At 37.9% G+C, this 27566-nt stretch overlaps 2 protein-coding genes, 2 long non-coding RNA genes and 1 pseudogene across 7 annotated transcripts in view; 3 read left to right on the forward strand and 2 right to left on the reverse strand.

Moving 5' to 3' along the window:
* The first annotated feature begins 1846 nt into the window (after window positions 1-1846).
* LOC143863841 (secoisolariciresinol dehydrogenase-like) lies at window positions 1847-7386 on the forward strand. The gene is made up of 2 exons (XM_077374619.1): window positions 1847-1904; window positions 6488-7386. Exons 1-2 carry the CDS (start codon window positions 1867-1869, stop codon window positions 7269-7271), a joined length of 822 nt encoding a protein of 273 aa, XP_077230734.1. The 5' UTR covers window positions 1847-1866; the 3' UTR covers window positions 7272-7386.
* Window positions 7387-9785: 2399 nt separating this feature from the next.
* LOC143863389 (secoisolariciresinol dehydrogenase pseudogene) lies at window positions 9786-10328 on the forward strand (annotated as a pseudogene).
* Window positions 10329-14264: 3936 nt separating this feature from the next.
* Window positions 14265-15477, reverse strand: LOC143863817 (uncharacterized). The gene is made up of 3 exons (XR_013240993.1): window positions 15438-15477; window positions 15132-15178; window positions 14265-14454 (listed from the first exon to the last, which is right to left on the reverse strand). It is a non-coding gene; the product is annotated as an uncharacterized LOC143863817 (long non-coding RNA).
* A 3664-nt stretch (window positions 15478-19141) lies between these two features.
* The window catches only part of LOC143863925 (uncharacterized), a 48310-nt gene continuing 39885 nt past the window's right edge, over window positions 19142-27566 (reverse strand). For 3 of the 4 annotated variants that reach the window (XR_013241038.1, XR_013241039.1, XR_013241040.1), the window contains 2 exons: window positions 19597-19906; window positions 19143-19471 (listed from right to left, as the gene is read on the reverse strand). This is a non-coding gene — a long non-coding RNA (uncharacterized LOC143863925). Of the gene's footprint in view, window positions 19472-19596; window positions 19907-27566 lie in introns of all 4 variants that reach the window. The other variant, XR_013241037.1, reaches the window with a different exon arrangement.
* Window positions 22596-27566, forward strand: part of LOC143863989 (secoisolariciresinol dehydrogenase-like) — a 38632-nt gene continuing 33661 nt past the window's right edge. The window contains exons 1-2 of the mRNA XM_077374800.1: window positions 22596-22633; window positions 27059-27329. Coding sequence (XP_077230915.1) covers window positions 22596-22633; window positions 27059-27329 — 309 coding nt within the window. The remainder of the gene's footprint in view (window positions 22634-27058; window positions 27330-27566) is intronic.

Genomic DNA, 27566 nt, shown 5'->3' on the forward strand with positions numbered 1-27566 from the left:
GCAATACCAGGATTTTTCGCTAGCTGCACCATCGACGTTCAGCTTTAGGAAGTTGTCACTAGTTTTTTTCCAATAATATAGTTCACAAAAGAGTACCTCTTTTATGTACAGTTGTTCACAAAAGAGTGCCTCGTTTTGGCTATCTCTACAGTTATGCATGTAGGCAGAGATATAACCTCTATTTTCATTATTTTTTGAAGGATGCTTGGGTTCAACACAAACTCACATTGTCTTATTCTATAATCAATGAGCTGTTGACAGGGGCGGAGCCAGGAATTTACAGTTGGGGGGGCCGGATTAATATACACTTGTCTGGATTGGTCATTGAGGGGGGCCATGACCACTAAAATAGCTAGGCATATGCATGTATGTCCATGAACCATAAAAGGAATTTTGCAAGTCATGGGGGGGCCATGGCCCCCCTCAAGCTATATGTGCCTCCGCCCCTGGCTGTTGAGGCTTCTTGGAAATTGTAATAGCTTCAGACAGCTGTTTAAATAATAAAAGACAAAGTGAGTCTGTCTCATTATTAAAGAATGGTAGTGTGAATATCATAGCCAAAGTACCAACAATTAATAGTTAAACAATTAATATCTAAAAAATTAATATTTTAAATCTAGGAAAATGATATTAGCACAGCCCTAGTTTTATATTTTCACTAAATCATCTTGTCGTTTTGAATTTTAAAAATTAGTGGGCTCCCACATGGTAAGATGATCTTTACCATTCATTTGGTATGCCCTACTTGGTTTCCATTTTTGTATTTTATTCATTTAAAAATTACAACTCATCTGACTTGACCGCGTCAACCGCGTTATTGGCCGCGTCCGTGCTGAGTCGACAAGGATTTTATTCGGCAGCGTTCCGCATCACATCCGCGTTTTTAAACACAGGTTGGGTTTGATTTTTTTCTTTTCCTATTTCCCTTCTTTATTTTCAGGATTTTTTTTCTACCACCTATAGATCTGTAGCTACTTGTATTTTTTTTCCGTTTTTCACATAGTATCTTTTATCTTTCTTATGCCATATGTTTCTTGGGAAAAAATGCAGCAGATTCACAGGTTTTTGTTTTTCTATTCGGGTTGGGGTCGGGTCGGGTTATAGGGTTAGGCTCGGGTTCGGTTCGGGTTGGCCTCAACCCGACCTGAGTTGCACCCTACTAACTTCTCGATCAACTTTCACTCTCTATGGGTTTCTTTCCAATCTATTAACTTCTAACCCGTGCATCGCACGGTTGGCCAACTAGTCTCTCTCTCTCTCTCTCTCTCTCTCTCTCTCTCTCTCTCTCTCTCTCTCTCTCTATATATATATATATATATATATATATATATTTTTTTTTTTTTTTTATTTTATTTTATTTTTTTTTTGTTTTTTAATTTATTAATGTATAGAATCATGTTTTGCCTAAAATTTATATTAAATAATGAGAAATAAGGGGAGGCTTTGCCAATAGTTTATATTAAATAATAAAAAATAAGGGGTGGTTGTGTGAAATATTTAATTTAATTTTCGAAAATAAAATAATAACACTTGAAGGGACTGATGCACAATAATTAATGCGACTTTTTGCAAGGTAAGAGCCCACCAACTAGATGGTCTATAAAATCGTGCCATCTCAAAGCAGTGGCCCACAACAATATAATTATCCAATCACTATGAAGATTTATAATGTATAATGTGGGGCCATTTTCAGAAAATGAAGAAGATTCACGTGGATAATTTGGCTTGACATTTAGTACATAATAATACATTATTTTTATTTGAACAATGTCGATCACGATCACGAAAGTAATCATATGGTTTTCTTCTTCTATAAAAGGCAATCTTTTGAACACAAAATATATCAGTTGTGACACGGCCTCAACCATGGGAAGCACCTCTCTTCTCCCTACCATTGCTAGAAGGTAAACTTCCCCTCTTTGCCAAATTTTTTGAAAGTTATACTTAGGGAAATGATATCAGCACAACCATATTTTGATATTTTCACAGACAATCTTGTCTTTTAGTATTTAAAGAGCTGTCAAAAGCTTATTACATTTCCCAAAAAAGCTCTCACGAGCTAATATTTAAAGAACAGACAGTCAAAATATGGTTGTGTTGGTAACATTTCCCTATACTTATTCCCTGTTTGAGAGCAGCTGGGAACGCTGAAATCGGGTGTATCGGAATCCAATCTCCAATCCAGTGCCTGATTCTGACCATCCAAATGCATTGTTTTGTTTTGATATTTTGGAATAGTAAGTAGAAAGTAGAAGTTTTATACGGTTTAAGCCCTTGTAGTCCCGTATTTTTCAAAATGTACTGTATGGACTACACTATAGGATGATCCAAACCGTCCATGTGATGGGCCAGAACATAAATAGGTTGGGCCCAAAAGTATTTTCCATAGGATGATCATAGCCCTCCGATCAATATTTGTTTCCATAATATGCCGTTCCTCTATAGATCGGAGGGATAGGATCATCCTATGGAAATGATTTTATGAGCACAACCTATTTATGTTATGGCCCATCACAGGGACGGTTTGGATCATCCTATAGTGTGGTCCATACAGTACATTTTGAAAAGTAAGGGACCATAGGGCTTACACGTACCAATTGAAATCTAGTAGATAATAAGGGCTGGTTTTGCCAGCCCTTTATGTTAGGCACTTCTACTCAAGCTAGTTTGTCTATTCCACCTACTATGTCAGTTGAATGATTCTATTGAAAATATGAGATGCGTGAACATTACTTTTAGACAGGGTAAGAAAAATCAAGATAGTTTCAAGGATTTTTCTCATTTAGATATCCGGTTTAAGATATAAAAGAATAAGTATTATACAATAAAAAAACAACTTGTTAGTCTTTTTCTTGATTTTTGCGATGCGTGTTGTTGCCTTGATCAACATAATTTCCTTATAGGACAACTCAACACATCAACTCTTTCCTTTTTAAAGCTTTCTAGGCTATCAACTTCTCCATCTCATCAACTCTTTCCTTTAAGAGTTTGCTAGAATTTCATTTTTTATACTAGCTATGTGCCATTAGTAGTTTGTGACGGTTACTCCATCGAAAGAAAGCTTTTTGTGAAACTTTGGGTGGCTTGTACTTTTAAATTCTTCTCACTAACGGATGGCACTGGTACGTACTGGGGAGAGTTTCTCTTGTTCTTAGTTGTACCTATGGTGTTAGAAAACAACTACGAAGAATAACAGTAGATGTAGGTTTGATTGAGGAAACCTTGGCCACTGTTAACACAAAGTGTTTGTTGGGTTTCAAAACGATACCCTGGCAGATTGCTTCCATTCCATTTAAAATAAGTGAACCCACGTTCAATACAAGAAAATAGGAGAAAGATCTACTACCACTCACCCACATCACCTACATGATAACTACATCCTATAACATGATAACTACGGACTTATCCTACCTTATTCCACTAACCCACGTCACATACACATCATTTGCCATTAGCTATCTACACATAATAAAAGAAAAAAAGAAAAAAAAAGAAGAGTTTCTATTTTGCATGTAACATCTCCTCCCCCTTAGAAATCGGCCTTTTCCTCAAGGCCATCTTCTTCTTCTTCTTCTTCGTAGCATGCCTCTATTAGGAACAACTTCTTACATCGATGTCCCGGGACAAACTTCTCGTTACAGTTATAGCGTGGTCCCTGATTCCGTCTCTCTTGCAGCTCAGTGGGTTACATCCGTCGGATTGGAAGCGTAGGACTACTGTTAGTTGTGATCGGGTACGCCGTGTCTGACGTTGGAATGGCACGCTGTGTTAAATCATGGGCCTCGTACTAGCGGACCAGTCCGATAGCACCAGATAAGGTCGTGGGTCTATTGGCATGAACGTCAATTCTACGAGAATCTCGTAACCCACTAACAAAACAACTGACCTGACGATCTTGGGGAAGATGTCCGACCTTCACAAGTTACTTCTCAAACTGGGTTTGGTAAACTCGCACCGATTCAGTTTGCTCGAATTTGGTGAGTTTTCCAAAGAAATATAAGAATTGGTTTGGACCATATCGAGAATGGAGCCCATCCTTGAACTCTTTCCAAGTAACAACCTTCATTTCTTGCTTCAGCAATTGGTACTATAGTTGGGCGTCATCCTCAAGGTGAGAGGAAGCCAACGATACTTTTTCTGTCACTGGGGTCTCATGAAATTGGAAAAACTGTTCTGCCCTACATAACCAACTCGTTGGATCTTCACCACCGTTGAAATGCGGAAAGTCCAACCTCACAAATTTGGGTGTGTATGAGTTGGTGGAACTAGCATGATGAGAGCCACCATTGCCATTAGCCTGATCTTCATTGATTCGAATAGGATCGTGAGAAGTCTCCCCCGTCTCCCTGGCAGATTGATTAGAGATTTGATCCACACGTGTGTTCAATTTTTTGAACATCTCCGCCATTCAATTCATCATGTCTTGCTGGCCTTTTGAAAGCAACTCCATAGCTTGCTCTAATCGCTCCACACGTTGGGCCACGCCCCTGAGCTCTGATATCACAATGGTATGTACTGGGGAGAGTTTCTCTTGTTCTTAGTTGTACCTATGGTGTTAGAAAACAACTACGAAGAATAACAGTAGATGTAGGTTTGATTGAGGAAACCTTGGCCTCTGTTAACACAAAGTGTTTGTTGGGTTTCAAAACGATACCCTGGCAGATTGCTTCCATTCAATTTAAAATAAGTGAACCCACGTTCGATACACGAAAATAGGAGAAAGATCTACTCCCACTCACCCACATCACCTACATGATAACTACATCCTATAAGAGGATATCTGCAGACTTATCCTACCTAATTCCACTAACCCACGTCACATACACATCATGTGCCGTTAGCTATCTACACATAATAAAAGAAAAAAAGAGAGAAAAAAGAAGAGTTTCTATTTTGCACGTAATAGGCACCGTACAGGAAAAAGGACCCTTTTGCCATCAAGTCTATATGTACGAGAATAATGGCATTTTTATTCTTCATCTTCTCCAAATAAGGGTTTGTGAAACTACCAATTATGCCAAAAGCTTAAGCATTTGGTGAAGTTAATGAAAATTAGATCGTATTCCTGATATTCTCTAACAGGGTTCCTTCCTCATCTTCTTCCTCTTCTTCTCTTATTTGCTATGTTTTTTCATCGATCATTGCTGGAACTCAGAACAGAAGGAAGAGAAAGAGGGAGAGGAAGAAGAAGAAGTGGAGAAAATGAAAAGGACGGTAAAGAGGGGGAAAAAGAGGAAGAACAATATGAAGAGGAAGAAAATATGAGGAAGAATATGGAAAAAGAAGAATCGATGCCGGAAAAAATAGATGATGCCGGAAAAGGGACGACACTAGAAAAATGAAAGAAAAAAAGAGGAGAAAAAAGAGGAAATGTTGGTGTCAAATAGGAAAAGTTCTGGTTGTGTCGGGAAAACTTTGGGTCGTGTCGAGAAATGTTGGGGTTAAGTCGAAAAGTTCGGGTCATATCGAGAAAAATTTGTGTCGTGTCGGCAAAAGTTCATGTCAACTTAGTAAAGTTGGGGTCAAGTAAAAGTAGGAAAACTTCAAATCATGTCGGGAAAACTTTGGTTCATGTTGGGAAACTTTAGATAGTGACAGGAAAAGTTGGGGATCAGCTGGGAAAAGTTCTCGCCTTGACCTCAACTTTTCTCAACTCGACCCCAACTTCGCCTTCGTCCTCCTCTTTCTTTTTACTTTTTTCCGACATCTTCCATTTTTTCGGCGTCAATTCTTCCTCTTCTTCCTTTTCTTTTTCTTCTTCATCCTCCTCTTCCTCTTTTCCCTCTACGTCCTCTTTTGAGTTGCAGAAATGGTCATTGGCAATGGTGATGAAAAAAAACCAAATAAAGAGAAGAAAAAGAAGATGAAGAATCAAACATTGGTAAAACTCCATTGCCAATCATCTTTAAATTCACCTTTGTAGAATACATTCTCGATAGGTCTAACAGTAGTCTCGATAGGTCTAACAGTAGACGCTATGTAAATAATTTTTTTGCTATAGACAAATTATGTTTGAAAATTTCTATTTTATCATCTTTTCGAAAACCTAATGTCATCGTTTCCCAAACAATTTGTAATGTATCTCATATTTTCTTTTATTTTACATATTTTATTCGGGAAAGAGAATATTCTTCTATCAAGCCACCACCAATGCGCCCTTCACAATATCAATGGATTGGAGAAATGATATTAGAATTGCTCTTTCATAATCGGCCTGCCTAGAAAAACTCACAAAAGTTGCCCTGTTTGATGAATTCCAGAACCTCCTATAGGCTATAGATGCTCTAGTAAAATGAGACAAGAGTAAAACACTTCAGATGATAATTTTATTTTAGCAGAATCACTTATTGTCTTTTTACAAAGTGTTAATCCCATGTATTCTCTTCTTTAATGCTTACATATTTCCCTACTAGGGTTGTTACTAGCTCCTTTAAAATGATTATTTTAAAAAAAAAACAAAAAAAAACCTATTGACTTTGATCTATAGACTAGAAGGTAAGGTGGCACTGATCACCGGCGGAGCAAGCGGAATCGGGAAATCCACGGCCAAATTGTTCCACCGGCACGGTGCCAAAGTGTTCATAGCCGATGTCCAAGACGAATTGGGCCAATTAGTTAGCAAAGACCTCGCCTCCCCCGATTCTTTCATCCACTGTGATGTCTCAGACGAAGAACAGGTCCGAAATGCTATTGACAGTGTTGTAACCAGGTATGGGAAGCTCGACATAATGTTCAACAATGCGGGCACCATAGACCCGTACAAGCAAGGCATTATTAACAATGAGAAGGCGGATTTTGAAAGAGTACTTAACCTGAATCTAACAGGGGCGTTCTTGGGCATCAAGCATGCTGCACGGGTCATGATCCCAGCTCACCGCGGCAGCATAATTAGTACAGCTAGTATTGCTTCTGTCCTAGGTGGGCTCAGTACTCATGCCTACACAAGTTCAAAGCACGCGCTGGTGGGGCTCACGAAGAACGCGGCCGTTGAGCTCGGGCAGTTTGGTGTTAGAGTAAATTGTGTTTCTCCTTATGGTCTTGTAACCCCTTTGGCTGAGAAATTTTTTCCCGCAAAGGGTGAAGAGCTTGAGAAGGCAATGGAGGGTCCTGCTAATCTTAAGGGGGTCTATCTTAAAGCAGAAGACATTGCTAATGCTGCTCTCTATTTGGGAAGCGATGAATCCAAGTATGTGAGTGGTCACAACCTTGTAGTTGATGGTGGTTACACCATTGTCAATCCAATGTTTGCTACGCATTTTTCAGCTTCTTGATGTTGCCATGAGCTGTCACCGATTGCCAATCTATCTAATGATATTGTTCCTATCCTCCACTTGTTCATTTTATTTTAGGGCCTCTATGAATTCAATAAAAATTGGCCTTGTTAGTAAAGAAAATTATTTTAAATTTTATTTCAATATTGTGTCGCAAGCGTGGTTTTAAATTTCGACCGAAATCCGAAATTTCGGAAACGTTCCGAAACCAAAATTGGCGACATGTACCAAATGTTGGGGTCGGCCAAAATTTCAGAAATTTCGTCAATTTCAGCGAAATTTGAATAAAAATTGTTGACTTACCAACTTCTCCAAAAGCTTAAGCTGTTGGTGAATGGCGTTGTTTATCTTTTATACTTAAACAAAAATATTAATTTTTTATTTCTTTCCCAAATTTCAGCCGAAATTACTGAAATTTTGGCCAAAAAAATCGACATTTCGTCCGTGTTTACTAAAATTTCGGGATTTTGGCTAAGACCGAAATTTTTGCCGAAACCTAAATTTGAAACCATGGTCCCAAGCCAGTGAAGGGGAAAATACAAATATTTGGGCCGTATCAATATCCTCTCCTATTTGTTGTGGGGTCCATCCCCATGTTGTGGGCCCACACCCCCTCATCTCTTAATTAAAAAACAGAAAGAGTTGGTGGTGTAGTTTGATTGAAAGAAGGAGAAAAAAGAGGGAAAACAAGATGGAGAGAGGAGAGAATAAAATAGTGAAAAAGAGCTTTTCTCATGTGGTCTCTTAGGGTTTTGCTTGGGCAAAAGAAATGAAGAGGGCTTGGAACCCTAACGCATTAAAGATTGAAGTCTTTGCTAAGCGTAAGAAAGAAGAAGGAAGAAGAATCCAAAATCTATGTTTTTTAAAGGGTTCTTGGAGAAAAACCTAGTCCTATGAGAGATGGTGTTCTGTTCTTACCTTTGATGATGTTGACAATGACAAGACTATCGAATTCAATCCAAATTCTATTAATCCCTAAAGCATCAAAGTAGTAGAGACCATCTCTCATAGCATTAGCTTCAACCAGCATATTAGAGTTCACATCATAGGAATGAGAGAAAGCAATTCTTACTCTATTGTTATTATCTCAAATAATACCCCCTCTTCTAGCAATACCAGGTTTTTTCGCTAGCTGCACCATCGACGTTCAGCTTTAGGAAGTTGTCACTAGTTTTTTTCCAGTAATATAGTTCACAAAGGAGTACCTCTTTTTATGTACAGTTGTTCACAAAAGAGTGCCTCGTTTTGGCTGTCTCTACAGTTATGCATGTAGACAGAGATATAACCTCTATTTTCGTTATTTTTTTAAGGATGCTTGTGTTCAACACAAACTCTCATTGTCTTATTCTATAATCTCACATTGTCTTATTCTATAATCAATGGGCTGTTGAGGCTTCTTAGAAATTGTAATAGCTTTTAACAGCTATTTAAATAATAAAAGACAAGGTGAGTCTGTCTCATTTTTAAAGAATGGTAGTGTGAATATCTTAGCCAAAGTACCAACGATTAATAGTTAAACAATTAATATCTAAAAAATTAATATTTTAAATCTAGGAAAATTATATTAGCACAGCCCTAGTTTTATATTTTCACTAACTCATCTTGTCTTTTTGAATTTAAAAAATTAGTGGGCTCCCACATGGTAAGATGATCTTTACCATTCATTTGGTGTGCCCTACTTGGTTTTCATTTTTGTATTTTATTCATTTAAAAATTACAACTCATCTGACTTGACCGCGTCAACCGCGTTATTGGCCACGTTCGTGCTAAGTCGACAAGGATTTTCTTCGGCAGCGTTCCGCATCACATCCGCGTTTTTAAACACAGGTTGGGTTTGATTTTTTTCTATTCCTGTTTTTCTTCATCCTATTTCCCTTCTTTATTTTCAGCATTTTTTTCTACAATCTATGGATCTGTAGCTACTAGTTTTTTTTCCCGTTTTTTACATAGTAACTTTTATCTTTCTTATGCCATAAGTTTCTTGGGAAAAAAGCTGTAGATTCACAATTCAAGGGACTGATGCACAATAATACGGTTCTCTAATTAATGCGACTTTTTTCAAGGTAAGAGCCCACCAAGTAGAAGGTCTATAAAATTGTGCCATGGCTTCTCTTCTTTAATGCTTACATATTTTCTCTTCTAGGGTTGTTCCTAGCTCCTTTAAACTGATTATTTTTTTAATGCTTACATATTTTCCTACTAGGGTTGTTCCTAGCTCCTTTAAAATGATTATTTTTTAAAAAAAAACCAAAAAAAAAACCTATTGACTTTGATCTAAAGACTAGAAGGTAAGTTGGCACTGATCACCGGCTGAGCAAGCGCAAATCCACGGCCAAATTGTTCCACCGGCACGGTGCCAAAGTGTTCATAGCCGATGTCCAAGAGGAATTGGGCCAATTAGTTAGCAAAGACCTCGCCTCCCCCGATTCCTTCATCCACTGTGATGTCTCAGACGAAGAACAGGTCCGAAATGCTATCGACAGTGTTGTAAGCAGGTATGGGAAGCTCGACATAATGTTCAACAATGCGGGCACCTTAGACGCGTACAAGCAAAGCATTATTAACAATGAGAAGGCGGATTTTGAAAGAGTACTTAGCCTGAATCTAACAGGGGCGTTCTTGGGCATCAAGCATGCTGCACGGGTCATGATCCCAGCTCACCGCGGCAGCATAATTAGTACAGCTAGTATTGCTTCTGTCTTAGGTGGGCTCAGTACTTATGCCTACAGAAGTTCAAAGCACGCGCTGGTGGGGCTCACGAAGAACGCGGCCGTTGAGCTGGGGCAGTTTGGTGTTAGAGTAAATTGTGTTTCTCCTTATGGTCTTGTAACCCCTTTGGCTGAGAAATTTTTTCCCGCAAAGGGTGAAGAGCTTGAGAAGGCAATGGAGGGTCCTGCTAATCTTAAGGGGGTCTATCTTAAAGCAGAAGACATTGCTAATGCTGCTCTCTATTTGGGAAGCGATGAATCCAAGTATGTGAGTGGTCACAACCTTGTAGTTGATGGTGGTTACACCATTGTCAATCCAATATTTGCTATGCATTTTTCAGCTTCTTGATGTTGCCATGAGCTTTCACCCATTGCCAATCCATCTAATGATATTGTTCCTATCCTCCACTTGTTCATTTTATTTTAGGGCCTCTATGAATTCAATAACAAATTGGCCTTGTTAGTAAAGAAAATTATTTTAAATTTTATTTCAATATTGTGTCGCAAGCATGGTTTTAAATTTCGACCGAAATCCGAAATTTCGGAATCGTTCCGAAACCGAAATTGGCGACATGTACCAAATGTTGGGTTCGGCCAAAATTTCAGAAATTTCTTGAATTTCAGCGAAATTTGAATAAAAATTGTTAACTTACCAACTTCTCCAAAAGCTTAAGCTGTTGGAGAATAGCGTTATTTATCTTTTATACTTTAACAAAAGTACTAATTTTTTATTCGTTTCCCAAATTTGAAGATTGAAGTCTTTGCTAAGGGTAAGAAAGAAGAAGGAAGAAGAATCCAAAACCTATGTCTTTTAAGGGGTTCTTGGAGAAAAACCAAGTCCTAAGAGCGATGGTGTTCTGTTTTTACCTTTGATGATGCTGGCAATGACAAAACTATCAAATTCAATCCAAATTCTATTAATCCCTAAAGCAGCATAGTAGTAGAGACCATCTCTCATACCATTAGCTTCAACCAACATATTAACATTCACATCAGAGGAATGAGAGAAAGCAAATCTTACTCCATTGTTATTATCTCAAATAATACCCCCTCTTCTAGCAATACCAGGATTTTTCGCTAGCTGCACCATCGACGTTCAGCTTTAGGAAGTTGTCACTAGTTTTTTTCTAGTAATATAGTTCACAAAAGAGTACCTCTTTTATGTACAGTTGTTCACAAAAGAGTGCCTCGTTTTGGCTGTCTCTACATTTATGCATGTAGGCAGAGATATAACCTCTATTTTCATTATTTTTTAAAGGATGCTTGTGTTCAACACAAACTCACATTGTCTTATTCTATAATCAATAAGCTGTTGAGGCTTCTTGGAAATTGTAATAGCTTTTGACAGCTGTTTAAATACTAAAAGACAAGGTGAGTCTGTCTCATTATTAAAGAATGGTAGTGTGAATATCATAGCCAAAGTACCAACAATTAATAGTTAAACAATTAATATCTAAAAGATTAATATTTTAAATCTAGGAAAATGATATTAGCACAGCCCTAATCTTATATTTTCACTAAATCATCTTGTCTTTCTGAAGTTAAAAAATTAGTGGGCTCCCACATGGTAAGATGATCTTTACCATTCATTTGGTGTGCCCTACTTGGTTTCCATTTTTGTGTTTTATTCATTTAAAAATTACAACTCATCTGACTTGACCGCGTCAACCGCGTTATTTGCCGCGTCCGTGCTGAGTCGACAAGGATTTTATTTGGCAGCGTTCCGCATCACATCCGCGTTTTTAAACACAGGTTGGGTTTGATTTTTTTTTCTTTTCCTATTTTTCTTCGTCCTATCTCCCATCTTTATTTTTAGGATTTGTTTTCTACAAGCTATGGATCTGTAGCTACTAGTTTTTTTTTTTTCGTTTTTCACATAGTAACAGTTATCTTTCTTATGCCATACGTTTCTCAGGAAAAAAGCAGCAGATTCACAGTTTTTTTTTTTCTATTCGGGTTGGGCTTGGGTCGGGTCGGGTTATAGGGTTAGGCTCGGGTTCGGTTCGGGTTGGCCTCAACCCGGCCTGAGTTGCACCCTACTAACTTCTCGATCAACTTTCACTTTCTTTGGGTTTCTTTCCAATCTATTAACCTCTAACGCGTACATCGCACGGTTTCCAATCTATGAAGTAGTTTTCCAACATAGAGAAAAGGAGAAATTAGTAGCAAGACCAACACATGATTGTTCTTTTATGTGGGATAAGTAATCTTCCAATATAGGATGAACCTGGATGTTTCATTTATGTGTAACCAATATAGGGTGTGCCCATTTTTATCTCCATAAATGGAAGGGTTAGGATGATCATATGAAGCTGATTTTTTGGGCACACCCTATCTATGTGAGGGTCTATCAACTGAATGCTATGGATCATCCAAACAATGTGGGCCCCCTATGTTTGTGAGCTCTAGCTCATATAAGCTTATATGAGCTCTAGCTCACAAACACTTTTCCATACCTACTCTGCGCATGCAAAAAATATGGGGACACTAACAATTTAAGCAGTACACCAAAAGTTCTAATATATCTTCAAAGTGCTTATTGGAGCAATTCAAAAGCATACAATACATATAAGAAAACTTGGATTAAAATTTAGCACAATCTTTAATGGTGAAAAACATTGAATATTGCTACCATAAACTCGATGTTTCATTTATGCTAAAATTATGAAATATTAATTCAGATTAGGTAAGAGCTCCTTATTGTGAGAGATTTTACCCAAGCACTTGGCAACTTCCACCATAAATAGTTCAAGAGATGAAACGCCAGTACCCCACAATACTTCCACCGTAAACCATATATCTATCATTCTCTTTACCTTCAACTCAGACTAAAAAGATTAATAAAAAATACAAACATGATTTAACCAATAAATGGTTGAACCAATTTCATGACTTCATAAAGAAACATGGTTTAACCAATAAATGCCAAAACACGAATCATTAGAATCATATACCAATGTTCATTAGAAGCAACTTACGAACTGAGAAACACGAAAAGAAAGGTAAAATTGAAGCAGGGAAGGTGAGATGGCTTGTAAAAGCATGTATTAAAGAATCCCAATAAAATTTATCAGGCATTAAGCATGTGATTTTGGTTGACTCTGATGGTTGATGGTTACTTAAAGCACATCTATTGAAAAATGTGATTATTTTCTCTCGAAGCAAATTAAAAGGAATGGGGTGAATGGAAGCAGGGAAGGTGAGATGGCTTGTCGGGAAGGTGAGATTGAAGCAGGGAAGGTGGGATTAAAAGGTAAAATTGAAGCAGGGAAGGTGAGATGGCTTGTGAAAGCATGTATTAAAGAATCCCAATAAAATTTATCAGGCATTAAACATGTGATTTTGGTTGAATCTGATGGTTGATGGTTACTTAAAGCACATCTATTGAAAAATGTGATTATTTTCTCTCGAAGCAAAATTAAAAGGAATGGGGTGAATGGAAGAACCGACTGCAAACAAAATTCATGGGAGGTGAAAAAAATAAAGAAAAAAGAGAGATGAAATACAGAATGGGGTGAATGGAGGAAAAAAAAAAGAAAAAACCTGCTAGTGGTAACAATAGAGAGAACCTTAAGCCGCTTCGAAATGATTCCAAAATGATTATTCTTCTTAACTAAGAAAACTCAAACCAAATAAAAAAGGAAAAAGAATGGAAAATGGGTTATGGCAAGCCAATTGCAGATGGCTGAAGCGGGGTAGACTCCAACGTTTCCGACCCATGTCCCAATACCCAAATTTATCAGAGAAGCTTGGTTTGGCTCAATCTGGGACTTGCATTCTAAAAATACCCAAATTCTGATCTGGGGATTTTATGAACCAATACCCAAATTCTGATCGGTGGAGCCGGAGATGATGAACACAACGAAGGTGGAAAAAAGAAATAGGACAAAAGAGAGAGGGATAGATCAACCGGATAATAGAGAAAGAGAGAGCTGCAGGAAGAAAGAAAAATGGTATGTGCCATGAGGGCTCCACGATGGTTCGATTGGATTGAAATGATGCCGTAAAAATCGAGGAAAAGAAATCTGCAATCCAGCAAAAATCTAGGGTCCAGAGAGACGGATAGCATACGGGCAAGATTTGAGGGATTTCTGATATTTTAGAAGACCCAAAATCTTGCACTTGGAACAAAGACCCAAAAATATTTATGAGAAAGAAGAAGAAGAAGAAGAAGAAGACGGGAGTGTAGAGAGATGTCTTGGGATTTTGAGGGCACAGGTGTATTTCCAACTTAAATCCGTTGGAATTTGAGTAACATTTTTTTAAAAGACATGCAACAATATTATTTAAAAATGTGATACAGAACACAACCATAATACAACTGAATTTGCATATGATTGTAACATCCATGAAACATTCCTACGAAAAAAAACTATGGCATAAAACATTCAGTCTATTCACCATATTTGCACGGACAATGAGGTCTTCACCTTCCAAGGCAGGAAATAGCACTGCTCTCTATAGCAGAAATGAAACTGCATAAAAAAGTAAAAATCAATGAAACAATTAAAACAAGGATATTTCAAGCTTCTTGAAATATCTTTGTGAAGCACAATTGGTCTTAAAAATTCGAAACAAACAGGGCCCAAATGTAGTGAGTTAAAACAGATAGCATGCGCAGGTAATTCTTGTAAAACTGGAAACTAAATACGAATATGTAGCTACAAATGTGATTTGTGTGATAATTAATGGGAAAACAGAACTGATGGATGCAGTGGATCACTTCATGATGGCCCATTTGATCAATGATCATGACAACTAATATATGAATGCCAATATTAATTTTTCTGTGAATGAAGAGGTTGATGTAATTTTCTATAATGAGTTTGTTGTGTGAAGACATTTCTAATAAATCAGAATGTATGCCCACTTCACAATCAGGCAAAGTGAAAAAAATACGCTAGAAAAACACAATCAGAAACCGAAAATATGACCATGAAAGAATGCTCAATCAAACAACTTTTCCAACAGGTGTATACGGAATTGCAATCCCCGAGGAAGACAACGCCTCCAGGTTAAAGAATAAAGCCTTGAACATTATTCTAGAGGCTCAATCCCAATGAGCTACAAATCTGTCCATTATAGCAGAAGATAAATGAAGATAAAAAAAATTAAAAAGCAAAGGATTTGGGATTGAAAAATAAATGTTAACCTTCATTCCGTTGTAAATTGTGCCGTATGTTACTTTGAAGTTTCAACCTGAATATATACACAAAAAGTTAGCATTATTAGGAAAACAAATATTCCATGAATCATTTTTGTAGAAAAATTTCAAAACATACACTACAGAAATTAAGAGAAACAGCCATGGTTTCTCCAACCGATTAAACCCCTAAAATATTTCAACATGGAAAAAGTTAGAAATGAGAAGAAGAAGAATAAAATTAAGAAGACAATTACAAACATAAAAAATGAAGAGGGAAAATAGAGAAAAATCTATGAAGAAGAGGGAAAGTACCTCCAAATCTTGGATCCTTTCTCGTTGATGCAACCGCCGCAGCAAGGCTTGAGGAGAAATAGTAGGTGGGAGAATATGGCTGAAATATATCTCTAATGTCAAAAAATATCTCTGATAAAAATCCTTGGTGTAAGACACGTAATGGAAGAGATAAGGCTATTGCCAAAAATATCTCTGATGTATACACAGAAGTTGCGTGTATAGTACCACGTGGCATCTAATCTGAAATTTTCAATTGACGATTTTACCCTCGTATCATTTCTCATAGCTAGGATGTTCGAATAGCAGCAAAGGGGTTTATGGTAAGAGGGTAATGCCTACGTGTAATTCGGAGAGAAAATAGGAAAAATTCTGAATTTCCGATGTATACTCAGAAGCTGCGTGTATAGTACCACGTGGCATCTAATCTGAAATTTTCAATTGATGATTTTACCCTCGTATCATTTCTCATAGCTATGGATGTTCGAATAGCAGTAAAGGGGTTTATGGTAAGAGGGTAATGCCTACGTGTAATTCGGAGAGAAAATAGGAAAAATTCTGAATTTCCCTCTGGCTATATATATATATATATATATATATATATATATAGAGAATAGAGTTCCTAAGGTGTCACCTCATATAGCTTATATGAGGTGGCGCTTAAAAACATAAGGGGCCCACTTTGTTTGGATGATCCAAACCATTCATTTGATAGGCCCTCACATAGATAAGGTGTGCCCAAAAAATCAACTTCATTGGATCATCCTAAACCTTCCATTTGTGGAGGTTGAAATGGATGGGTATAAACCTCCATAAATATGCCAATTTTTTACCTCCATAAATGGAAGGGTTAGGATGATCCTATGGACCTGATTTTTTGTAAGCACCATATCCATCTAAGGGCCTTTCAAATGAGTGGTTTGGATTACCCCAAGCAAAGTGGGCCCCTTATGTTTTTAAGCGCCACCTCATATAAGCTATATGAGGTGACACCTTAGGAACTCTATTCTCATATATATATATATATATATATATATATATATATATATATATATATATATATATCGGTTAATTGTTTATACTCGGTCGAGTACCTAACCTTATAAACGCAGTCCCTCTAAGTTAACGCAGGAAGAATGGGAACCGTCGATCGGTTCTAATCGCAGCCGTCCAAGGCGAATGTAAATAAAACGGACAAAGTATTGCACATTTCTCCCTCTCCCTGTTTCGATTCTCGCTGGAGAGGAGAAACCCTAGATGAGAAAAGAAGAAGAAACAGAGGTTTGAATCCTTCACGCCGCCCGTCTCCAAAAACTCTCTCCCTCACGCCGCGCTTCTCTCTCTCTCTCTCTCTCTCTCTCTCCCAACACTCGTTTTTTTTCAAGTAACTTATCTTTCTTCTTCTCTATTTTTCAAACCCTTTTTCTCTATTTTAATCTATGGTTTCTCTATTTAGGGAAAATGATTTAACAAAAACCCCTCTCTGCTCTCCTTTGAAGCTATGGTTTCTTCTTCTTCTACGATTCGAAAATGATTTAACAAAACCCCTCTCTGCTCTCATTTTTAGGGTTCCAAAATGTACACTATCTAAACCCACTCAAAACCCCTCTCTACTCTCATTTTTAGGGTTCGAAAATTGCTTTACTGTATTTTTCTCAACGTGTGAAAGGTCATGTATTTTTGTTGATTATACATAATTAATTCGATTCCAAAGAGCTGTTTACATTCTTCATATATTTAGTTGATGCATAAAATGGCATTGAATGTTCAAATTTATTTAAATTTTGATGTGGGGCTCGAGAGTATGCTTGCCCCCCCTCTGGAAATATCTCATTTCTCCTTCTTTTTTTTTTATTTAGAAGATTTTGTTTTACAGCCTGATTTTATATATCATCATTACAGCCTTGAGTTGATATGGGTTACAGTTCTACGGTCCTATTTTATTTTCGGAAAATTGAATCCCTAACAGTAGTTTTCTTTGTACTAAAAGTAAAACGAAAAGGGCTTTAAAACATCATATTGTAATTTTCCATTGAATTTCATATCTTGGAAAGCATAGAAATAGCTAGTCAAAGCCATGATTGTGGTAATGCGATTCTTTTTGTTCAATATTGTGCAGATGGTGAAGATTAATGGCCTCCTCTAACCGTAGCAATTCTGGTTCACTTGGAGAATTACCATGTAAATGTGGAATAAAAGCGGCTATTAAAATAACTCAGTCAGATGTGAATGGCAACCGAGGCCGGCCCTACTACACTTGTGGATTTAGTGTGAGTAACCATTTAATAGTGTTTTTTTACTTTTGAGCAAAAGTTCAAATTACTAAAGATTATATACAACACATAGGAAGGAGGTGGAAAGAAGAAGTGTGAGTTTTTCGAATGGTGCGGCAATGCTGAATACAATAGGGAATTTGGTTCGAGGAGGGACAGCATAAGTGGTACTCAATGTCCGCAGAGGTTGGAGGCCGAGGTTGCCGAATTGAAGTTGTTGGTGCAACATGCGCGTCAACACATTAAAGACATTGAAAGGTTGGAGCACGAGGTTGCCGAATTGAAGTTGTTGGGGGCAACAGGCACGTCAAGACACTAAAGACACTGAAAGGCTGAGGCAAGAGATTTTATCGAATTGAAGTTGGTCGTGCAACAAGGGCGTGAAGCCGTTAAATTAGTGGAGAATGAAAACGGGTGGATTAAAGCTATTGGGGTTGTTGTTTTTTTCGTAATTGTTTTCTTTTTCCAATGTATCACCAAGTAAGTAACTTAGGAAGCAATTACTTGCTTTTTAATATTGTGCTGTTCTTTTTTGTTCTTGACAGTTCTGTAATCAGTACATGGCATCCATGTTTTATGTAACTTTTTGGTTTGTTTATGTTTATATGGAAACGGGATGCATGTGGATGCAAGTCATCTTTTTTTTTTCTTTTTTCTTCTTCTTGAGGTAATGGAAATAGGATGCATGTGGCTTAATTGTGTTGAGGTAATAGGCCTGCCTCTTGGGGTTGTGCTTAAGGAATTGGTTTTGTCAACCTTCAAGCTTCTCAAACAAAAGACTGAGGTAATAGGCCTGCCTCTTGGGGTTGTGCTTGAATCTAGAATTTTTCTGCACTGAAAATAGAAATTAGTGAGAGGGGGAACAGGGGAACAGAGGATTGAGGGCTAGAAGTAAAATTAGTAGAAAGATGCAACCAAGAAAGGGGAAAAGAGAAGAGAAACAACAAATTTGTGACGATCAAATCAGTTATCTTTCAGATGACATTCTCATTTCTTTGAAGGTTGCTCCATGCCTGGATAATGTTTTCTATACACAATGTTACTTTTCTGATGACAATGATGCCAACATGCTTGTTGAGCTACTGAAGAATCTGGCTCATGTTGTGAGTCTCAAGTTACAGTTATTTGAATTCATCTCCAAGTCTTTGCACAGAATGAAAGTGCCAAAAGGTTTGCCTGCCCTTAAGGTAAAGAAGTTAACCCTACACGTGCATTCTGACATTGCATCTGTTGTCTTGCTTGCTTAGAAGCTGCCCTGATTTGCAAAAACTCAATATCGTCATGATTAAGGGCCACCTAAATAGGAAAAAGTTTGTTCATCTCTTGTTGGTTGCGTTAGCCAAAGTGAGCTAATGTTATTTACTCTTTCCCATCTGAAAAAAAAAAACAATTGAGGCAACTACATCCAAAAAAAAAACAATCCAAATCCAAATAAGAGCATAGCAGTAACAGGTTCAGTTCCAGAACCTCTTTTTGTCCCAAAAATTGCAGATGTGAATACAATCCCATTCATAAACTGGTTGTATTAACTTGAAGAATGTTAATACAAAAACCATGCCATACAGAAACCATCCCATACATAATGTTAATCCAATCCCATCCCATACAGAAACTAAAAGAAAAAACACATGGTGGTCAACATGTAGCTCTACAATTCAACCCAATGCTCCAAAAGAAAAAACACGTGGTGGTCAACATGTAGCTCTACAATTCAACCCAATGCTCTCTTCACTCTGAACTCATCTTCCAATGTGAACGGGCTGCCATGAAATAGTGACTCACCTGCATGCAATCAGAGGAATTTTAGAACATGAAGGTGAAAAGTACTAAATTTCAAATTTTAATATTTCAAAATTTCAAATTTCAAATATGTTGATGGGAGAAAGTTTAAGATTTTGAGTTCGAACCTAGTCGGGAAGGGATCTTTGAGATTGAATTGGGATCTGGCGGTTGAGAAATTTGACTTTAGGTTTGGGTCACTTAGTGTAAGTTCCAAGGGTCTTGAAGTACCAACCTTTATGGCGAGCTTAACTTTATTGGTTAGTTGCAAGGTTGATGTACGACGGCAGAGCGTTTTTTTTTTTTTTTTTTTTGGCTGTGTGGACAGCAATTGCAAGCAGGCAATGGGTTGAAACACCCTGGAACAAGAGGATTGTTGGCAGCCTCAAGGAATCGTATCACGCGTAGCGGGCAAGCAGCAGTCTGTTGCTTAATAGGCTGAAACAAAACTAACAAATGGTGATAAAATAAAATAAATGACCCAATGGCCTATATTTAACAAATATATAAGCTGATCTATCCTTATTTATATGGCAAGGTGCAAGCTTTGATTTGAAATGTGGAACGTTAGTCCTTTAACATGGATGCTTTGAGAAGAGCTAAAATAGAACAAGCAGGAATGAAGCAAACTTTGCTAAAAAAAATGAAAATTTCGAGTAAAAGGGGGAGTTCAGTCCTTCCCTTTTCTGCTGAGATGATGTTTGAACCAATGCTTGTAGAGAATGAGATCGAGGTGGCTTCTTTGTGGGGATGTTTGAAGGCCCTTTAGACGGAGTTAAGCCGCTGCCCCGGTGATAAATAATGGAAGAAAAATGAAAATATAGAGGAGAATAAAAAAAAATGTGAAAGGTTTAAGAGAAGAAAATTGCAGATAATATAGAAAGAGAGAGCTTGGGAGAGAGAACTTGAGAGCTTGTAGTGTGAGGCTTTGCTCTTGTGTTTTTCGTGTTTTTTGAGGGCTGTAGAGCAGGGTATTTATAGGTAAAAAAAAGGGAAAAAACACCATTTTTGAGGGATCAATTTGGGATTTTGAAGGATCGGATTTGGGTTTGATTTTAAGGTAAAGATGGCATCAAAGCAAGGATTTTGGTCCTAATTGGAGATTTGGAGGAGATTTATATCTCATTGGATGGAGAATAGTCATTTTAAAGCAAGATTCTTGGGTAATTTTTCTTTAAAATAGATTTTATGCTCGGAGGGATGGCGAATTTGCAAAAATAGGTAGATTATGGCTGTTTAATTGAAATAAGAATGATTTTTGGGCAAGATTTGGAAGAGAAAAGGGAGGGAACATGGCTGGTTTTCCAATTTGGGCAAAAATTGCATTTTTGCTAAGAAAATCACGTTTTCTAGGGTTGATGGCAAGGCTCAAGTATTCTACTTTTAGCAAAAAAAAATTGTGTTCATAGAGTAGGCGCCGCGAGGCTTTCTTCTTTCAGATTATAACAACTGATTCTGACTGTCAAACCGATTATTTGGCTCATAATTATGTTTAAATTTGAGTCTAATAATCGATTTCATAGTCGCAATTGGTCATCATAATCTTTGAAAAAGAACAGGGTCAAGTAGAAAATTGCAAATCTGTTGTTTTAAAAAACTGTAAAAAAAAATCTTCTAAAAAAAAGAAAAAAGGAGAAATGAGATATTTCCAGAGGGGGGGGGGGAGCATACTCTCGAGTCCCACATCAAAATTTAAATAAATTTGAACATTCAATGCCATTTTATGCACCAACTAAATATATGAAGAATGTAAACAGCTCTTTGGAATCGAATTAAATATGTATAACCAACAAAAATACATGAGCGTTCACACGTTGAGAAAAATATAGTAAAGCAATTTTCGAACCCTAAAAATGAGAGCAGAGAGGGGTTTTGAGTGGGTTCAGATACTGTACATTTTGGAACCCTAAAAATGAGAGCAGAGAGGGGTTTTGTTAAATCATTTTCGAACCGTAGAAGAAGAAGAAACCATAGCTTCAAATGAGAGCAGAGAGGAGTTTTTGTTAAATCATTTTCCCCAAATAGAGAAACCGTAGATTAAAATAGAGAAAAATGGTTTGAAAAATAGAGAAGAAGAAAGATAAGTTACCTGGAAAAAACGAGTGTTGGGAGAGAGAGAAGCGCGGCGTGAGGGAGAGAGTTTTTGGAGAGGGGCAGCGTGAGGGATTCAAACCTCTGTTTCTTCTTTTCTCATATAGGGAGAAATGCGCAACACTTTTTCCGTTTTATTTACATTCGCCTTGGACGGCTGCGATTAGAACCGATCGACGGTTCCCATTCTTCCTGCGGTAACTTAGAGGGACTGCGTTTATAAGGTTAGGTACTCGACCGAGTACAAACACTTAATCGTATATATATATATATATATATATATATATATATATATATAGGAAAAGGTCAGCGTACTCGGTCGAGTAGATAAGCTTATCTACTTGGTCGGGTTAAAAATAGTGGGGGCCCACATTTTTGGGGTGATCCAAACCATTCATTTGAAAGGCCCTTTCCTAGATATGGTGTCCACAAAAAATCATCCCCATAAGATCATCCTAACCCATCCAACAGTGGAGGGAAAAATGGACAAACACAGCTTGTCCACAAATCTGCCCACAAAAAATCAGCCCCATAGGATCATCCTAACCCTACTAACTTCTTGATCAACTTTCACTTTCTATGGGTTTCTTTCCAATCTATTAATGTGACTTTTTGCAAGGTAAGAGCCCACCAACTAGATGGTCTATAAAATCGTGCCATCTCAAAGCACTGGCCCACAACAATATAATTATCCAATCACTGTGAATTTTCAAGGTAGGGGGGCACCGATCGGAAGATTTATAATGTATAATGTGGGGCCATCAATACAGTACAAAATTTACCACGACATTACTTGGAAAATGATATTTTCACAAGCAAGGAAATCCATTTTCAGAAAATGAAGAAGATTCACGTGGATAATTTGGCTTGACATTTAGTACATAATAATACATTATTTTTATTTGAAAAATGTCGATCACGCTCACGAAAGTAATCATATGGTAGTGCGTGTAACCAATTCAAGAGTAGGTTTTCTTCTTCTATAAAAGGCAATCTTTTGAACACAAAATACATCAGTTGTGACACGGCCTCAACCATGGGAAGCACCTCTCTTCTCCCTACCATTGCTAGAAGGTAATCTTCCCCTCTTTGCCAAATTTTTTGAAAGTTATACTTGGGGAAATGATATCAGCACAACCATATTTTGATATTTTCACAGACAATCTTGTCTTTTAGTATTTAAAGAGCTGTCAAAAGCTTATTACATTTCCCAAAAAAGCTCTCACGACCTAATATTTAAAGAACAGACAGTCAAAATATGGTTGTGCTGGTAACATTTCCCTATACTTATTCCCTGTTTGAGAGCAGCTGGGAACGCTGAAATCGGGTGTATCGGAATCCAATCTCGAATCCAGTGCCTGATTCTGACCATCCAAATGCATTGTTTTGTTTTGATATTTTGGAATAGTAAGTAGAAAGTAGAAGTTTTATACGGTGTAAGCCCTTGTAGTCCCGTATTTTTCAAAATGTACTGTATGGACCACACTATAGGATGATCCAAACCGTCCATGTGATGGGCCAGAACATAAATAGGTTGTGATGGGGTATAAAAATATCAACCTATAACAGGCCGACACCTGTCCAGGGGTATTACGGTAATTACCTCGAAGTAGGACCACCCAACACATCAACTCTTTCCTTTTTAAAGCTTTCTAGGCTATCAACTTCTCCATCTCATCAATTCTTTCCTTTTAAGAGTTTGCTAGAATTTCATTTTTTATACTAGCTATGTGCCATTAGTAGTTTGTGAAGGTTACTCCATCGAAAGAAAGCTTTTTGTGAAACTATGGGTGGCTTGTACTTTCAAATTCTTCTCACTAATGGATGGCACTGGTACGTACTGGGGAGAGTTTCTCTTGTTTTTAGTTGTACCTATGGTGTTAGAAAACAACTACGAAGAATAACAGTAGATGTAGGTTTGATTGAGGAAACCTTGGCCTCTGTTAACACAAAGTGTTTGTTGGGTTTCAAAACGATACCCTGGCAGATTGCTTCCATTCCATTTAAAATAAGTGAAGCCACGTTCAATACAAGAAAATAGGAGAAAGATTTACTACCACTCACCCAGATCACCTACATGATAACTACATCCTATAACAACATAACTACAGACTTATCCTACCTTATTCCACTAACACACGTCACATACACATCATTTGCCATTAGCTATCTACACATAATAAAAGAAAAAAAGAAAAAAAAAAAGAGTTTCAATTTTGCACGTAACATCTCCTCCCCCTTAGAAATCGGCCTTTTCCTCAAGGCCATCTTCTTCTTCTTCTTCTTCTTCTTCTTCGTAGCATGCCTCTATTAGGAACAACTTCTTACATCGATGTCCGGGACAAACTTCTCATTACAGTTATAGCATGGTCGTTGATTCTGTCTCTCTTGCAGCTCAGTGGGTTACATCCGTCGGATTGGAAGCATAGGACCACTGTTGGTTGTGATCGGGTACGTCGTGTCTGACGTTGGAATGGCACGCTATGTTAAATCACGGGCCTCGTACTGGCGGATCAGTCCGATAGCACCAGATAAGGTCGTGGGTCTATTGGCATGAACGTCAATTCTACGAGAATCTCGTAACCCACTAACAAAACAACTGACCTGACGATCTTGGGGAAGATGTCTGACCTTCACAAGTAACTTCTCGAACTGGGTTTGGTAAGCTCGCACCGATTTAGTTTGCTCCAATTTGGTGAGTTCTCCAAAGAAATATAAGAATTGGCTTGGACCATATCGAGAATGGAGCCCATCCTTGAACTCTTCCCAAGTAACTAGCTTCATTTCTTGCTTCAGCAATTGGTTCCATAGTTGGGCGTCACCCTCAAGGTGAAAGGAAGCCAACGATACTTTTTCTGTCACTGTGGTCTCATGAAATTGGAAAAACTGTTCTGCCCTACATAACCAACTCGTTGGATCTTCACCACCGTTGAAACACGGAAAGTCCAACCTCACAAATTTGGGTGTGTATGAGTTGGTGGAACAGGATGAAGAGGGCCACCATTGCCATTAACCTGATCTTCATTGATTCGCATAGGAGCATGAGAAGTCTCCCCCGTCTCCCTGGCAGATTAATTAGAGATTTGATCCACACGTGTGTTCAATTTTTCGAACATCTGCGCCATTCGATTCATCATGTCTTGGTGGCCTTTTGAAAGCGACTCCATAGCTTGCTCTAATCGCTCCACACGTTGGTCCATGCCTGAGCTCTGATATCACAATGGTACGTACTGGGGAGAGTTTCTCTTGTTCTTAGTTGTACCTATGGTGTTAGCAAACGACTACGAAGAATAACAATAGATGTAGGTTTGATTGAGAAAACCTTGGCCTCTGTTAACACAAAGTGTTTGTTGGGTTTCAAAACGATACCCTGGCAGATTGCTTCCATTCAATTTGAAATAAGTGAACCCACGTTCAATACAAGAAAATAGGAGAAAGATCTACTCCCACTCAACCACATCACCTACATGATAACTACATCCTATAACAGGATAACTGCAGACTTATCCTACCTTATTCCACTAACCCACGTCACATACACATCATGTGCCGTTAGCTATCCACACATAATAAAAAAAGAAAAAAAAAGAAAAACGAAGAGTTTCTATTTTGCACGTAACAGGCACCGTACAAGAAAAAGGACCCTTTTGCCATCAAGTCTATATGTACGAGAATAATGCCATTTTTATTCTTCATCTTCTCCAAATAAGGGTTTGTGAAACTTCCAATTACTCCAAAAGCTTAAGCATTTGGAGAAGTTAAAGAAAATCAGATCGTATACCTGATATTCTCTAACAGGGTTCCTTCTTCATCTTCTTCCTCTTCTTCTCTTATTTGCTATCTTTTTTCATCGATCATTGCTGCAACTCAGAACAGAAGGAAGAGAAAGAGGGAGAGGAAGAAGAAGAAGTGGAAGAAAAATAAAAGGAAGGTAAAGAGGGGGAAAAAGAGGAAGAACAATATGAAGAAGAAGAAAATATGAGGAAGAATATGGAAAAATAAGAATCGATGCTAGAAAAAATAGATGATGGCGGAAAAGGGACGACACTAGAAAAATGAACGAAAAAAAGGGGAGAAAATAAAAGGAAATGTTGGTGTCAAATAGGAAAAGTTGTGGTCGTGTCGGGAAAACTTCGGGTCGTGTTGAGAAATGTTGGGGTTAAGCCGAAAAGTTCGGGTCATATCGAGAAAAAATTGTGTCGTGTCGGCAAAAGCTCATGTCGACTTAGTAAAGTTGGGGTCAAGTAAAAGTAGGAAAACCTCAAGTCATGTTGGGAAAAGTTTGGTTCATGTTGGGAAACTTCAGATCGTGACAGGAAAAGTTGGGGATCAGCTGGGAAAAGTTCTCGCCTTGACCTCAACTTTTCTCAACTCGACCCCAATTTCCCCTTCGTCCTCCTCTTTCTTTTTACTTTTTTCCGACATTTCCATTTTTTCAGCTGTCAAAAGCTTATTACATTTCCCAAAAAAGCTCTCACGACCTAATATTTAAAGAACAGACAGTCAAAATATGGTTGTGTTGGTAACATTTCCCTATACTTATTCCCTGTTTGAGAGCAGCTGGGAACGCTGAAATCGGGTGTATCGGAATCCAATCTCGAATCCAGTGCCTGATTCTGACCATCCAAATGCATTGTTTTGTTTTGATATTTTGGAATAGTAAGTAGAAAGTAGAAGTTTTATACGGTGTAAGCCCTTGTAGTCCCGTATTTTTCAAAATGTACTGTATGGACCACACTATAGGATGATCCAAACTGTCCATGTGATGGGCCAGAACATAAATAGGTTGGGTCCCAGAATTATTTTCCATAGGATGATCATAGCCCTCCATTAGTAAAAAGAATTGAACGTACAAGCCACTCATATTTTCAGAAATAAAGCGGAATTTCTGGATCATTTTCCGAAAGAAAAATCAAACATTGGTAAAACCCCATTGCCAATCCTCTTTAAATTCACCTTTGTAGAATACATTCTCGGTAGGTCTAACAGTAGACGCTATGTAAATAATTTTTTTGCTATAGACAAATTATGTTTGAAAATTACTATTTTATCATCTTTTCGAAAACCTAATGTCATCGTTTCCCCATACAATTTGTAATGTGTCTCATATTTTCTTTTATTTTACATATTATATTCGGGAAATATAATATTCTTCTATCAAGCCACCACCAATGCGCCCTTCACAACATCAATGGATTGGAGAAATGACATTAGCATTGCTCTTTCTTAATCCTGCCAAGAAAAACTCACAAAAGTTGCCATGTTTGATGAATTTCAGAACCTCCTATAGGCTTTAGATGCCCTAGTAAAATGAGACAGGAGTAAAACACTTCTGATGATAATTTTATTTTAGTAGAATCACTTATTGTCTTTTTACAAAGTGTTAATCCCATGTATTCTCTTCTTTAATGCTTACATATTTCCCTACTAGGGTTGTTACTAGCTCCTTTAAGCTGATTATTTAAAAGCAAAAAAAAACCTATTGACTTTGATCTATAGACTAGAAGGTAAGGTGGCACTGATCACCGGCGGAGCAAGTGGGATCGGCAAATCCACGGCCAAATTGTTCCACCAGCACGGTGCCAAAGTGTTCATAGCCGATGTCCAAGACGAATTGGGCCAATTAGTTAGCAAAGACCTCGCCTCCCCCGATTCCTTCATCCACTGTGATGTCTCAGACGAAGAACAGGTCCGAAATGCTATCGACGGTGTTGTAACCAGGTATGGGAAGCTCGACATAATGTTCAACAATGCGGGCACCTTAGACGCTGTGGACCCCGATCCGAGATAGCGGTGAGGGAACGGGTCCCTAACACCCTCTTTGGATCATCCACGTGTGAAGGAGAGCTCTACCAAGGAACTCTCGAAACGGAAGCCACCCTCATAGCATAGCACGAGTGGCGATGTAAAAAGAAAGAGATATGTCTCGATCCGGAGCCAAGGCTCGAAACCGAGACATACCTGAAATAAACTTAGAGTCGCCATTCATGGATATGCCATGGAACCC

This window comes from Tasmannia lanceolata, unplaced genomic scaffold (assembly GCF_043159265.1).
Source record: "Tasmannia lanceolata isolate RefF3 unplaced genomic scaffold, GAP_Taslan_0.1 ptg000044l, whole genome shotgun sequence".
Lineage (NCBI taxonomy): Eukaryota > Viridiplantae > Streptophyta > Magnoliopsida > Canellales > Winteraceae > Tasmannia > Tasmannia lanceolata.

What these genes read in the sequence shown, in the direction of transcription:
- LOC143863841 (XM_077374619.1), top strand. Translation starts at nt 1,867, where the DNA reads ATGGGAAGCACCTCTCTTCTCCCTACCATTGCTAGAAG. An exon ending in CTCCCTACCATTGCTAGAAG is followed by an intron (nt 1,905 to 6,487) that starts GTAAACTTCCCC and finishes TTTGATCTATAG; the next exon opens with ACTAGAAGGTAAGGTGGCAC.